This window comes from Bubalus bubalis, chromosome 19, assembly GCF_019923935.1.
Source record: "Bubalus bubalis isolate 160015118507 breed Murrah chromosome 19, NDDB_SH_1, whole genome shotgun sequence".
Lineage (NCBI taxonomy): Eukaryota > Metazoa > Chordata > Mammalia > Artiodactyla > Bovidae > Bubalus > Bubalus bubalis.
In genome coordinates, this window is record NC_059175.1 from 36,770,062 (window position 1) to 36,785,313 (window position 15,252).

Genomic DNA, 15,252 nt, shown 5'->3' on the forward strand with positions numbered 1-15,252 from the left:
ACCCATCGTGTCAGACTCTTTGAGACCCCTTTGACTGTAGCCAGTCAGGCTCCTCTGTGCGTTGGATTCTCCAAGCAAGAATAATGGAGTGGGTTGCCATTTCCTTCCCCAGCAATCCGGGGATCGAACCCAGGTCTCCTGCATTGCAGCCGGATGCTTTACCATCTGAGCTACTAGGAAAGCATGTTGGGTGGCCTATTCTATACCAGTCCTACTATGCGCTGGGGAGGAAACAGTGAATTAGAATCATCTGCTTCCCCTCTGCAATGAGAAGTAAAACAAGGCATCACATCTCTGCACCCAGTGAAGATTTCGTAAACATAAATTTTCACTGTGCTGCTGCTGCTGCTAAGTCGCTTCAGTCGTGTCCGACTCTGTTGGACCCCATAGACGGCAGCCCACCAGGCTCCCCAGTCCCTGGGATTCTCCAAGCAAGAACACTGGAGTGGGTTGCCATTTCCTTCTCTAATGCATGAAAGTGAAAAGTGAAAGTGAAGTCGCTCAGTCAGGTCCGACTCTTAGCGACCCCATGGACTGCAGCCTACCAGGCTCCTCCGTCCACGGGATTTTCCAGGCAAGAGTACTGGAGTTGGGTGCCATTGCCTTCTCCTAAACGTACCACAAAATCAACTGGTAGCGACACGGAACTAGAAAGCCTGATTTACACCGAAGCCCATTAGAAATGTAGAGAAATTTTGGTTTATGTGTCAACTTTTTCTAACTGTTACCAATTCCTATACACTCTCAGAAGTTATTTGGTAGTGCAGTTGCTCAGTCGTGTCCGACTCTTTGCGACCCCATGGACTGTAGCCTACCAGGCTCCTCCGTCCACGGGATTTTCCAGGCAAGAGTACTGGAGTGGGTTGCCATTTCCTTCTCCAGGGGAATCTTCCCAAACCAGGGATCGAATCCGCATTATAGGCAGACGTTTTTACCGTCTGAGCCACCAGGGAAGTCCGAAGTTATTTGGAGCACCAAACAAATTGACACGAGAATCAAATAGGTGCTGTTGCGGGTTTCCGCTACCCGAAGCTCGAGGCACCCGGATCCAAGCGCGCGCTGAACCCACCAGAACCCGAGCAAGCCTGCGCAGTAACCCGCAGTAACCGGCTCCCACTCACCCGGCCTCTCCACCCCTCCTTCCTCTCCACCCCTACAGACCCCCGTCCCGTCCCTCCCCTTCCCTTTGCCCCACCCCTTTTCCCTTCCACCTCCTTCTCTCCCTTCCTCCAAGACAACACCGACTTCCCCAACCCTCCCCAAACAGCCACCTCCCTCTCACTTAGCTCCACCCCTAACGTCCATCCCCTCTATCAAGTTTCCCTTCCCAGCTGCCAAATTAGATGCAAGCTTCAAATTCCCCACCCGATGAACCGGAAGTGCGTCATGCACTGGCGCCGGGGCGCTCGTTTGGCGCGCGCGCTCTAAGCTTTGGGGTTGAGCTAGCGTCTTGGGTTTTGTCTTATTTCTCCTCGCTTTTTGACTTTCTCCGGTCGCTGTTGTCTTCGGTTTTGGATATGCCGTCTTCTTTGCTGGGGTCGGCGATGCCGGCCTCCACGTCGGCCGCAGCCCTGCAGGAAGCTTTGGAAAATGCGGGGCGGCTCATCGACCGTCAGTTGCAAGAAGACCGCATGTACCCGGACCTTTCCGAGCTGCTCATGGTGTCTGCTCCAAGTGAGTGATCGTTGCCCAGTTGGTGACTGTTTCTCAGCCCAAAGGACTCTCATCTGACTCCATAAATAGGTCTCATCCCCAGGATGAATGGACGAAGACATCCTGAGAATTTAGGGCGCTCGTGTGGGTTGCCATTCCCTTCTCCAGAGGATCTTCCCAACCCAGGACTCAAACCTGGGTCTCCCTCATTTTAGACAGACTCAGTACCGTCTGAGCCACAAGAGAAGCCCTAAAGGGGAAAAGAGCCCATTTTCAATTTTTTCCTTCTCTCACCCTTCATCACAGGCAATTGAGAGGCTGGGAATGAGGAGCAAGCCCCCATTTGAGGCAGAAAGAGGCAAATATTTTAACCTTAATGAGCTTCTCACTACCTCCAGGTGTTTAATCGCTAAGACTGGATGAGGATGATCACCTGATCCAAGTTTCAACTGTGTTAATATCTCCTGTCACTATCGGAGTAAAACCGAAGAGTAAACGAAGTTAATTTGGAAATTTTACTATGTTCGCTGAAAGATATGCCTTGTTAGGTGTAGCGTTACTGTAATATGAAATGCTGAAGGGTATGAAAAAGAACTACAAGCGGAATGAAGGAAGGGAACAGGGAAACAAATGATGATGGGTTAACAGGGAGGGTAGGGCAGATTTTGTGCCAACAAAAGACAGGTGTCAGTACAATATTCTGTTTAATGGTTTTAAATTAAGGTCAGACTCCTCATAGCACATAGAATCACACAAGTTGCTAGAAAAGAAGTGACCCCTGTGTGAGGTGGAAATTGGAGAAAAGTTGAGGAGAGTAAATAAGATAAGCACAAGGTTTTGGCAAGCATGAATCAAGATATTTTAAGCAGGATAATTCCCAGGTGGCTCTGTGGTGAAGAATCCACCTGCCAGTGCAGGAGATGAGGGTTGGGCAGATCCTCTGGAGAAGGAAATAGCCACCGGCTACAGTGCTCTTGCTTGAGAAATCCCATAGACAGAGGAGCCTGGCAGGCTACAGTCAATGGGATCAACAAAGGAGACAGACCTGGCTTAGCAACTAAACGACGACAATATTTGCAATGTAAACCTAAAAGACAGCTCCTGCTACTGCTACTGCTAAGTAACTTCAGTCGTGTCCGACTCTGTGTGACCCCATAGACGGCAGCCCACCAGGCTCCTCCGTCCCTGGGATTCTCCAGCCAAGAGCACTGAAGTGGGTTGCCAAAAAGACAGCTCCTGCAGTTTAATAAAATTCATTGACTTAAAATCAGAGAAAAGACAGGAACAAAGCAAGGAGTATTTATTCCTGACAGCTACTCACCTGTGGGCTTGTCTTGTAAGAACTGAGTGACCTGTTAGCAGCTCTCATTTTGAACAGCACCACTCCCTTTGACCTCCTTATTTCTGAAAGCAAACTGTGAAAACAGTCCATATCTTCTGTCTTCTCTTCATATCTCACCCCAGTTCAACCTGTCCACCTTTACATACAGCTGCTTCTCTAACCAAATCTTTCCTTCTTCCATCCTATTCTTTACATCCTTGTTCCAGTTAAACTGAATTTAACACGTTTACTATAACAAGAGACCCCCCTCTTTGATTTTTCATGTATTCGTCATCATTTCTAGAATGTTCTTCTTTGCCTAATAAGCTGTTCTTCCAGGCTCCATTAAATATCACTTTCTATAGGCTTTCGCGATTCCCTTGTTTTCCCACTGCCATTTAACATGCACAGTGTTCTACAGGTAATGTGTGGCTGAGTCCCTTCACTGTTCACCTGAAGCTATCACAACCTTGTTAATTGGCTACACCCCAATTACAAAATGTTTTTGGTGTTCAAAAAAAAAAAACTTTTTAAATTAAAAAATAGTGAAGTGTCTCCAAAAACTATATTTTAATATTAAATAGAATGTCTGCAATTTGCTTCAAAAAATACGTTAGGGAAGAAGTGGATAGGACTGATATATATAAAACATGAGACGGCACATTACTGGTAATTTTTGAAGCTGGACACTCAATACATAGGGATTGACTGAATTTGTTCTCTAGTTGTATAAATTTTTAAATTTTTCATAAAATTGTTTTATATGTCATTTTCCCCCAACATCTTTGTACTTTAGAGAGGCAGAAAATAGATGATTAGTCAGATCTAAAACACCTTGTTCAGGACTAGGAGGGAATAGACCATCCCACTCCTGCCCTTAGTGTCTAGGCTTTAGCCGAAGAGAAAAGTTGCCAGTTGAGAACACTTTATAGAGTAGTCTGATTCCTCTCCCCCCTCCCCAATAAAATACTGCTTTTGTGGTATTACAGACATACCTCATTTTATTGCTCTTTGTTTTATTACACTTTGCAGATACCAGATTTTTGTTTTTGTGTTTTTACAATTGGTTTATGACAACTCTGCCTTAATCAGATGATGGTTAGCATTTTTAGTAATAGAGTATTTTTTAAGTTAAGGTGTATACATTGTTGCTTTTTTTTTAAACAATACTGTTGCATGCTTCAGCTTCAGTATAGTGTAAACATAATTTACATGCACTGGAAAATCAAAAAAAATTTATGAGACTCGCCTTCTGGGGATGTTCATTTTATTGCAGTGGTCTGGAACCAAACCCACAACATTTCTGAAGTGTGTCTGTATTGGTGAAGGGAGTGGGGCTTCCCGGGTGGCTCAGTGGATAAAAAATCCACCTGCAATGACAGGAGACTTGGGTTCGATTTCTTGGTTGGGAAGATCCCCTGGAGGAAGGCATGACAACCCACTCCAGTATTCTTGCAGGGAGAATCCCATGGACAGAGGATCCTGGCACGTTATAGTCTATGGGGTTACAGAGTCGGATGCAGCTGAGCACGCACGCATGGGGGATGGGGGAATGCGTGATGGGAAAAGGCATGGGTTGTTTTTAAGTGGGAAAGGAAATGCTGTTTTTTCCTCAGTCAGTATTTTGTTTGTCCACAGTTGTTTTTATCTCTAAAGCAGTTTTATGATTTTTTTCCCATTTCAGATTAGTAAAATAATAGAAAAACACTATAAATTATTGAACTAACCATTTCTTTTCTTGCGGAGACAAGTCTTTGTTAAAGACTTTTCAGTGTTGAAACCAGGAATTGCACCCCATCTCAACACTAGAATTCCTTAGGCCTCCTTTGTGTCAGATCAGAACTTCTTTTTTCTCTATATACCTTTAGAACCACCAGGCACACAATTTTATTTTTGTAGCCTGCAGTACTTCTGCTTGCCCATTTGATGCCCAGTATATGGTTATTTTAAATAAATGCTTTGTTTCTCGTTTTATTTTTTGTAGATAATCCCACTGTTTCTGGCATGTCAGATATGGATTATCCCCTGCAAGGACCTGGCTTGCTGTCAGTACCCAACCTTCCAGACATCAGTTCCATCCGAAGAGTTCCTCTCCCACCTGAACTTGTTGAACAGTTTGGACGTATCCTATTCCTTTGTGTTAACTATTTAAAATATTTAAAAATTAGTGTTCTCATTATTACAGTATTTGTTTTGTGTCTAATTAGTGATTTGTGTACAAGTTCATGTAAGGATTTTATTTAAAATACTTTTAAGTACATGGGTAGTTTGTCATGTGCCTAGAAAATTTCATAATAAAATTGAATGTTGAAAATTGAGTCATATTTTAATTGTTCAGGGACATTGAGGAGAGTGAGTTGTTTACAATTAATTCTGCATTTTTGAATGACGTATGGTAAGGTGATACTTTCCTATTAAGTAGGGTGGGGAAAGGAAGTTTTTCCTACCATGCTTTTTCAGTTCAAAGGCCAATGGGTTTTTTTCCCCCCTATTTTAACATTTAAAACTGGGAAGTGGCTCTGAAAATATTTAAGCAAAAAATTCCAGGTATTTCCTTCTGAAAATACCCCCCAAAAAGTTTTTGGTGTGTTTTCACACTTACGGGTGTCTTAGTTTGTTAGTGATTGCATTTCCAAGGATTACAATAAAAATCTACACTTAAGGGTATAAGAAACTGAAGTACTGATGCCCTCTTCATAGACTGAGAAGTTAGAGGAGATTTCTTATCTTCTAAAAGTAAGATTTTATTTGCTTTTCTTAAAGTGTAGCATACCCTATAAAAGGACTATAGAGTTATTTGCTAGGAAGCTTTTATAAAAATCAATCTGTAACTCTCATGATTAAGACATCAAGATCCTGTATGAAAAATGTAAGACTTTCAAAACTATGTTAATCTATTGAGGGTGAAAGGGTTTCATGCTTCAATATAATGTGACATAGAAAAGAAATGAAATATTATGGAAAATGTAAAAATAAATAGAAAAATCTATATAAATAAGTAAATAGAGTAAAATCTAATTGATATTTTCCCTTTAATTTTCATTGTCTCTTTGAGACTGTAAAATAGTGTTACTAAATATATAATACATCTTACTTTCACTCTTCTCTTGCATAGTTTCTTAATATTCTTTAATCCTCTGTTAATACAAGAAATATTTCCTTTAATTAGAAAATGATTTTGTGTTCACAGTTGTTTAATTGTCATATAATTACATAAATCTTGGTCTATGTTTCAGTTTCTATGAGCATTATATATAGATTGTCACCTAGCTATGACTTTAGCTTACCTAGTGTTTTTTTGTTTTTTATCACTCTCTCATACAGTTGGAAAAACTGGTCCAGTAAAAGTTTTAAATGTCAGCTCAATATTACTCAGAATCAAGATTTTTTTAAGTTAGTAATGGCAAAAACATTACATTTGTTATTTTGTGTGTATTTTAAATGGTCAGGTAGCCTATTTAGAAACAATAAATTGTAAGTGTTTCGTCATACACTATGGCTTTCATTAAACTCTTTGGAGATAAAGATGTTTCATTTGCTCTTTCTACTGAAGAATGAATAGGTCATGGTTTTTTAATTATGTGGTTTTATATGATTTTTAAAAAAATCTTCTGAAGCAAGTTTAAGGAAGAGGGGTTGAAATCATTCTGCCTTACATCCATACCACCTCAGACATGCAGTGTAACTGCATGATGGGCGTGTTCCCTCCCATCAGTAGAGCTTGGCTCACCATCGACAGTGACATATTCATGTGGAACTACGAAGATGGGTATGTATTTATGGCTGGTTTGCTTTAGCATGATTAGATTTAAATTATTGCAACTAGTAGTCTACTCATTAGAAGCTGCCTGGCTTATCTTTCATCCAAGTCAGTGCTTCTCAGTATACATACTACCTGGGGATGGGGTTAAAATGTGGATTATGTTATGGTCATTCTGAGTAAGACCTAGGAAGCTGCATGTAACAAACTCCCAGGTGATGCTGGGGATCTGGGTACCACTCTGAGTAGGAGTCTGTTTCCCAAACTGATACCCTGTAGTAAAGATAGTCTATCAGTGATTCTTTGAGAGATAGTATGACTTTCTTTTTTTTTTTTTTTGATTTGACATTTTGAAAGACCTGTTTTCCCTGCATATCTATGTGGAGTGGCAGGATGTTAGTTTATCTTAGCTGTTGTTATTCTGTGGGCTTGACCTTGTGTAAATTAAATGTATATAAAAGGGTCTGAGTGAAGGCCCAAAGCATTCTTGCTTAAAGTTTATTGATCTGCTGCATTTTTTTTTTTTGGCTGTGCTGGGTCTATTGCTTCAAGGGCCTTTTCTTTAGTTACGGTATGCGGGCGTCTCATTGCAGTGGCTCCTCTTGTTGCAGAGCACAGGGTCTGGTGCATGCGGGCTGCAGTAATTGCCACTCCCAGGCTCAGAGCACAGGCTCAATCATTGTGGCGCGTGGGCTTTGTTGCTCCATGGCGTGTGCGATCTTCCCAGATCAGGGATCGAACCTGTGTCTCCTGCATTGGCTGATGGATTCTTTACCACTGAGCCACCAGGAAAGCCCTGATCTGATGGTTTTACTCTTGGCTATTTGGAAAAAATTTTTATCTTCCGTTTCTCCATCACATTATCTTTAGGTGAGGGGCGAGATAACCAGAGAATGTTCTGTATGTATAGTTGTTACTGTTGCTCAATTAATGTACTTTTTAGAAACACATACAGTGTCATTGAATCAAAACTGATACTACCTGAGAACTTGCAAGTTAACCAATTTTGTTGGCTAGGTTTTTTTTTTTCTTCTTTAAACTCTTCCTAGCTATTTTTATTGTTGAAATGGTATATGTCATAATAGCAGTGATATAATATTGTGATTATTCTTCATGTACACATACGTATTCATTTTTGCACTAAAGAATAGAACCTCTTAATTTAGCATTGATCTCTTCAAGAAAACCTAAAAAAAAAAAATTATGAAATATATAGATGTGAGAATAATTTAAAGAGGGTTTTCATGTTAATGAAAATTTCTATATTTCTGTTGACATCTAACATACCCATTTAACAACTACATTGAGCTTATCATGGATCAGATGCCATTGAGTGCTTGAACAGTATTGAATAAGATAAGCGTAGTCCCTGCCCACGTGAAAAGTCTGGTTCAGCCTTACTGTGTATCCTTCTGAGAGGGTCTTCTTGGCCCTGCCACAGCAGTGGATTGCTGTCACTGGAGACTTGCAAACCTGGGGAGGATATTTGGAGTGGAAACCAGCATTCCCCCTTTTCATGGTTTATGTGTAGCTTTAAGCAGACCTTGTGCCTCGCTCTTGAAACTAAAACAGTTCTGTTTGCTGGTTCTGTAGTTTTTTTTGTGTATGTATATATTCTACAGTTTTAAAGAATATTATAAGATAAAAGCTTTTCTTTATGTGTAACATGTTTTTCTTCTAATATTGACAGAGGAGACCTTGCCTATTTTGATGGGCTTAGTGAGACTATTCTTGCTGTGGGGCTTGTGAAACCAAAACCTGGTAAGAATTAAAAATAGAAAGATGAAATTATGTTTGTATATCCTTGGCTTCCAAATGTTTTAGGACTGTCGGAGATCATATTTTAGGTACTAAATTTCCTGTTGAAGTTTTGTTCTGAATTACTTCTAATTAGAAATATAAAAAGTGATTTGGAATATTTAACAGTTTACTCACTTTATAGTATAAGTGAGTCTGCCTTCAAAATTGTTAAATTCTTGAATTTTATCTTGCTTTTTAGTAGTCTTTCTTGATTTACCTGAAGTTGTTTGCATTATACATTTTTCAATAATTCCTGAATATAATGTAAAAACCATTTTTAGTCTCTGTATTTTCTTAGTCCCGGTAGCCCATGGACATGAGAACAGAGTACAGAATAAATCCTAGGAGAATTCACAAGCATTGTTTAACCTAAAACAGATTTCATCTTCAGTACACTAGGTGTTTTATCATGGCTACTGACAAGCAGAATTGGTTGATTTAAATTTAATATTCATCTCTTTAAAATATATCTCCCTACAGAAGGAAATAATAGATGAGATTCACTTGTTTACAAGACCCTAGTAGGAATTTTTGAAGTGTAGTCATTTGAAATATAGCCATTTTGAAATTATACTAATTCACATAAATATAAATGTGCAGTTTTATGCACTGTTTTTCTGTGATTGCATTGGACATGTATTTCCTTAGATAGAATTTTATAGCAGCCTTTACTGTGCTGTATGTTTCTGTATTTTGTTTCTTCATTGAAAAGCTTGTTCATATGAAAGTCAACAGCTGTTCCTGCCCTCTATCATAATAAATACTAATTGTCCATCTTAAATACTTAAACTTTGTTCTCCTCAAATGTAATTTTCAGTACAAAATTGAAATGGGATGGTCTTTGATATGACAATAAAGGTGTTATCTTTGATAAATTTTCATAAATTTCAAGCTCCTTTAAGTCAAATTCTGAAATATTGGGTATATTTTAAAGTCATTAAGTAAAAAGTCTGTCCTTCAGCTTTATTGATGTGAATCTTGAAACACAAAATTTTGACCTTTGTCCTCCTTGGTATTCATCGGTGAAAGTAAAACCAAGTGATGGTAGAAACTCTGTTACATCTTCTGACATTTAACACCCAAATGAATACATATAAAGAGATGTCCATTATCATAATATAAGATACATTTGCTTTTATTCTTATCAGTGACACACTAATTTCTGGATATTATAGTATGGAGAGTGATAATTACATGTACCATTTCATACCACTCCAGACTTTTTAAATTTAAACAGTAGTTTAGCATGAATTAACATTTTAATATTTTGTGCTTGGTTTAATGCCTTCTCTGAATCTGTGAATTTATCTGACTGTGATCCTGAAACTTATTTCATCTATAAAGCCATTTCTATGTCTATGAATTTGACTATTCCACGAACTTCATATGGGTGGAATTATGTAGTATTATCTTTTTGTGACTGGCTTGTTTCACTTAGTACGATGTCCTCAAGGTTCATGACTATTGGAGCATATGTCAGAAATTCCTTTTTAAGGCCTAGTAATATTCCACTATATATTACATACTACATTTTGTTTATCCATTTATCAATTGACAGTCACTTGAGTTGTTTCTACCATTTGGGTTTTGTGAATTGGGCTATGAACATGAATATAGAAGTGGAAATTTTTAATTTTAATAAACCTAAACTGTTTTATAATGTAACCCTCATTTAAATATCATTAAATACTATAGTGTTTTTTTCTAAGTTTTTTTTAACTACTATTTGCTTATTTAAATGATCACAGTAATGTTTTAGCATCAACATTAAATTAGGTTCACACTTTTCATATACTAGTTAATCAACTGTGTTATTTTGTCACTGAGTTGTGTCCAAGTCTTTGCTCATATTAAAGGTAACCATATTCTATTAATACTTAAATGTTGGGTAATTTCCAGAAAATAGACCCTAACTCATGTTTACTTTATCTTAGGCATCTTCCAACCTCACGTACGACACCTCCTGGTTTTGGCAACCCCTGTGGATATAGTGATTCTTGGACTCAGCTATACTAATTTGCAAACAGGTATAGCAACTCACATGTTGTGGTTTTTTTAAATAAAAATAGGTTTCCCAATTTAATATTATAATTAAAAATTAATTTTTTTCAGTAAGTTAACTTTCTGAGCTATTTGCTCTTAGGAAAATAATACTTTCCTATAGATATAATATCTTTCAGATTAGTAACTCCACAAAAGAATTATTTTGGATTATTTACCATGTTAATGTACCTTTCTAAAATGTCCAATGTAAAAGAACGGTAATAGAAGAAAAATAGTTGCCACTAGTAATTTTTCAATAATGCCTTCAATTTCTTTTTTTTTTTATTTAAGTGGCCATTTTAACATATGGAACACCGAAATATGCATTATTTTTTCCCTTAAAGTAAGACGCTATCAATTAATTTATTGCAAAAACATTCAGTGGTTTCTTTTGCATTCTAGTAACATTTAGGTAAGATAATGTTGAATTTTGGCGACTCCAATGAATGAATATTGGGAGGGTAAGAGATAAAAAAAATAATGATTATTACTGCCATATCCCTAGGCTTTTTTTTTTTTTTTGCAAAATTTAATATTTTGGTTTAGTTTTTTTATTTGATGTTTTATTATGTTTTCTATATATATGCTATATATTTTATATATGTTATACATACATACTGAAGATTCTATTTTAACATGAATTATAAAATTGTTTATATCAGACCATAGTAATTTTAAAATGTACATTTTACATACATTTTTGAAGTTTTTTAGCATGTCATGAATTCAGTAAGAACATCAATTCTGAAGACAATACACTGATTGTGTTAAACTTTTAAAGAGTTCGTAAAGTGATTCCTATATTCTTCCTTTTAGGTTCAGGAGTTCTCAATGACAGTATGTGTGGTGGAATGCAGTTGCTTCCAGATCCCTTATATTCTCTTCCTACTGATAATACTTACCTTTTAACGATAACTTCCACCGATAATGGCAGAATTTTCTTGGCTGGAAAGGATGGCTGTTTATATGAAGTAGCATATCAAGTAAGTCTGGCATTTATAAACATTTTTTTTTTCCTCCCTCTTGATGGGGTATGGATTGGTAAGCTTTTGTCTTTATTTTCTAATTATATAAGTACATTAATATATTCTTATGGAAAGTGGTCAAACATACAGTTTAAGTTGTAGTCCTTCATGGCTACACTATACCTATAAAACCCAGTCCTCTCCCCAGAGGTAACAGCCATTATTAATTCTTTATATGTTTTTGTAGAACATGATATATAACATCTTTGAGTACTGGAGTGGGTTGGCATTGCCTTCTCCGTTTGAATACCTATAAATATGTTTTTAAATATCTATGCGTATGTATTTGTGTGTGTGTATACTCATATATAAACATATAGTGTACTTCTGTGTATGTTTTTACTTGGATTATTGCTTATGTTTTGTTTCCTAATTGACATTTTTCTTTTTTTCTTTGTTGTTTTTTTGCCAAGTCACATGGCTTGCAGGATCTTAGTGCCCCAGTCAGGGATTGAAACCAACCCCAGCAGTGAAAGTGCCCAAGTTCTAACTACTGCCCTGGGAATTCCCCATAATTGGTTTTTTTAATTTAATTTTGTCTTGAAAGTCTTTCCTTGTCAGTATCTGGTAGATAGATAGATATTACGCTTTGTGATTGGTGCATGATTGTCCATAAAATGAATGTACATGATTTATTTAACAGCTCTTTTCTTGATGGACTTCTAGGTTTTTATTACATGTTTCACAAATAATGATATAAGTGTTCTTCTGCAAGCTTCCTTGAACATATGTGTAGATATTTTCTAGTGTGGAGACTTAGAATTCTAATAGTTGTGTTGTCATGTATATGTATTTCAACTTTTATGTTTTCCTTGTTCCCTATTACAAGTTGTAGACTCTGTGATCGTATCCCTTTCCTCTCTCTCCTCACTGTAACACTGGCGTTTTCAAACTTACTAACTTTGACCTATCAGAAGAAAATTGTTTTGTTTTTTTATTACTAGCTGGGTTGAGCATCTTTTCATGTGTTTTTGGTCATTCCTGTTCTCTCTACTCTGAAATGTCTTTGCTCCAGTTGCTCCCCCCCCTCTTAACTATATTGTTGCCTTTTTCATAAGTTAAAGGGTAAGAAACGGACAAGACAAATGTTCTCATAGTCATACAACTAATTCATGGCAGAGATAGGATTAGAACTGAGGTTAGTTTTTTATGTTACATTGTATCTCTTCCTTACCCAATTTCTCTTGATTTTGTTCACTTTATAAAAAGGTTCTGTTACAGATTTAAGTATGGCAAAACTCAATGATTGAGGGGCTGACTGTAGATTATGATGGTGGTGGCTACTATTTTTTACATTTCCAGTTAGCAGTGGTGGGAAGAGTTACAAATACCTCTAGCCTATGTACTTTTGACACTTATAAACTATGGCTATTATTTCCTTGCTTGCTTTCAAATAGAAATTTTTAATATAAAGTGAATTTATTAACATAGCAATGTTGAGGTTGCTGGAATAGATATAGCTGGTTTAATTGACAGCAGTGATTTTAGTTAAACACATTTTTAAAATTTTAATTACAAGACTAAGCTCAGTACTTACTTTGAGTAGTATGTCTTTATTTACAGTTATTGGCATTTCACTAAGATTTGAGAATGCTTGTAAACAGGGGTGTATAGTAGTTGCTGTGATGGGGGTACCTACCTACATTTACAAGTCTTCTTTCATTTTTTTCTTTTAAGGCAGAAGCAGGTTGGTTTAGCCAGAGATGTAGGAAAATAAACCACTCAAAGAGCCCGCTTTCTTTCCTTGTTCCTTCATTACTACAGTTCACATTCTCAGAAGATGGTAAGTAGAAAATAAATTTGGTAAACAAAAGATTTTAACAGATTATTGACCTAACATTTTCTTAAATTATTATTCTTAATTGAAACAGTCCGTATTAAATAGAATTTGTTGTATATTTATATGGTCTTTTAAAGGGAGAAGGGATGATAAAACATAGAGACAGCGTGACTTTTATTCCCAAATTCCTATAAATGTAGCACCTTAGAACGTGTGTCTACTACAGCTCTGTGTACTTAAACCAACCATGTCTGTATGTGAGAGAGTTAGACTTTCAGAGATTTAATACGTTTTGCCTCCTCTAAAAGAAATTCCCAGCATAAAATGAATATATCTGAGTTTTTAATGAGAGATATAGTCAGGTAAAGTAATTTTAAAATGCTTCAGTAAGGTAAGATAAAAGCACCTAAAAATGTTAATATGACTGAATTTTTAAATTATTTATTTTAAACAATGATATATTAGAAGTTTCTTGAAGGACTAGACCAGGTAGAACTATTTTACATATTTTTAGCATATGGTAAACTAAATGTTCATTAAATGTTTGTTAAAGGAAGGAATAATTTGAAACCTGGTTTTGGTTTGGCTTAAACAATTAATTTAGAAGACAGAAGAACTTACTTATGATGCTATTAGCCCAGTCACAGTATTTGATATTTGCCTTTTTTTTTTCTTCACATGATGTCTGACCTAAATGCTTCTTAGCTTTGTTCTGGTGCAACTTTCCTAAGATTTAACTACAAAATAGCAGTTTTAATTTGCTATAAGCAGCTACTGTGTTTGATTTGTTAATTGCTTGGATTTTTTTTTTTTTAGATCCTATTGTTCAAATTGCAGTTGATAATTCAAGAAATATTTTATATACACGATCTGAGAAAGGAGTAATACAGGTAAGACTAATATTTTGCCACCATATAAAAGCGGAAGAATATCCCTGTTTTTAAGAAAGAAGACCTGGTCACTCTTGGCTTTTCTTATGAAGTCTGTGCTTTAAAACAAAATCCCAAACCACTTCTTACAGCACTAATTTTATGAAATTGTAAATCTCTGAATGTTTTCCTACCTATATGAAGTATCAGAATTAAAGGATTTGTAAAAAGGAAAAGTTTATTAAAAAGATCATTTGTAAAATGTATACAGTTTATAATCATGTTTAAGTGGGTATAATTTTTTATTCACAGGTGTATGATTTGGGCCATGATGGACAAGGAATGAACAGAGTTGCCTCAGTGTCACAGAATTCTATTGTCTCTGCTGCTGGTAATATTGCTAGGTAATATATAACTTATTGTCAGACATTTTATTTGCGGGCATAATTATATTAGTTATATGCAGTATACTAAAACTACTCCCTCTTCAAAATATCTCTAGAAGGTAAGGAATGTTGGAGGAAATGACATTCTATTTTATGTTTGAAACAGTTCTTAGAGATGCTTCCTTTTGTTCTTAAGTTGGATGGTTTGAAACATAAGGCGGACTGACTGGTTTTTCAGTGAAAAGGACACCTTGACCTGTGTTTTTCCTTGGAGTTTTAAATTATGCTCTGAATGGTCTGTGCAGGCATTACAGATATTATGACTAGGAAACCAGAAATCTCAAAGTGTGTCCCTGTTTGTAAATACTCCACCCTTTTAACACATCTACATAGTAATTTCGTTGTTTTGATAAGTGACACAAGTACCATTTGGGAACACAGAATTTCAGAATTGTATTATTCTCACTGTCTTCTTGGAGAAATTGAAACTAAGAGCTGTTACAATTTGCCTGAGGTCTAAACTCCTAAATAAGTGCTGAGACTCAGCCTAAAAGCCAAGTCTTCAGACACTGTGCACTGCTGTTTGCATATGTCACAACTGACTTAGCTGCAGAA

At 36.6% G+C, this 15,252-nt stretch overlaps 1 protein-coding gene across 1 annotated transcript in view; it reads left to right on the plus strand.

The window, feature by feature from the left end:
- Positions 1 to 1,334: 1,334 nt before the first annotated feature.
- NUP155 (nucleoporin 155) overlaps positions 1,335 to 15,252 on the plus strand; it is a 50,835-nt gene continuing 36,917 nt past the window's right edge. Inside the window, exons 1-9 of the mRNA XM_006059564.4 lie at positions 1,335 to 1,674; positions 4,959 to 5,096; positions 6,647 to 6,743; positions 8,425 to 8,495; positions 10,469 to 10,561; positions 11,394 to 11,560; positions 13,280 to 13,385; positions 14,199 to 14,272; positions 14,564 to 14,655. Coding sequence (XP_006059626.3) covers positions 1,344 to 1,674; positions 4,959 to 5,096; positions 6,647 to 6,743; positions 8,425 to 8,495; positions 10,469 to 10,561; positions 11,394 to 11,560; positions 13,280 to 13,385; positions 14,199 to 14,272; positions 14,564 to 14,655 — 1,169 coding nt within the window. The 5' untranslated portion in view covers positions 1,335 to 1,343. The remainder of the gene's footprint in view (positions 1,675 to 4,958; positions 5,097 to 6,646; positions 6,744 to 8,424; positions 8,496 to 10,468; positions 10,562 to 11,393; positions 11,561 to 13,279; positions 13,386 to 14,198; positions 14,273 to 14,563; positions 14,656 to 15,252) is intronic.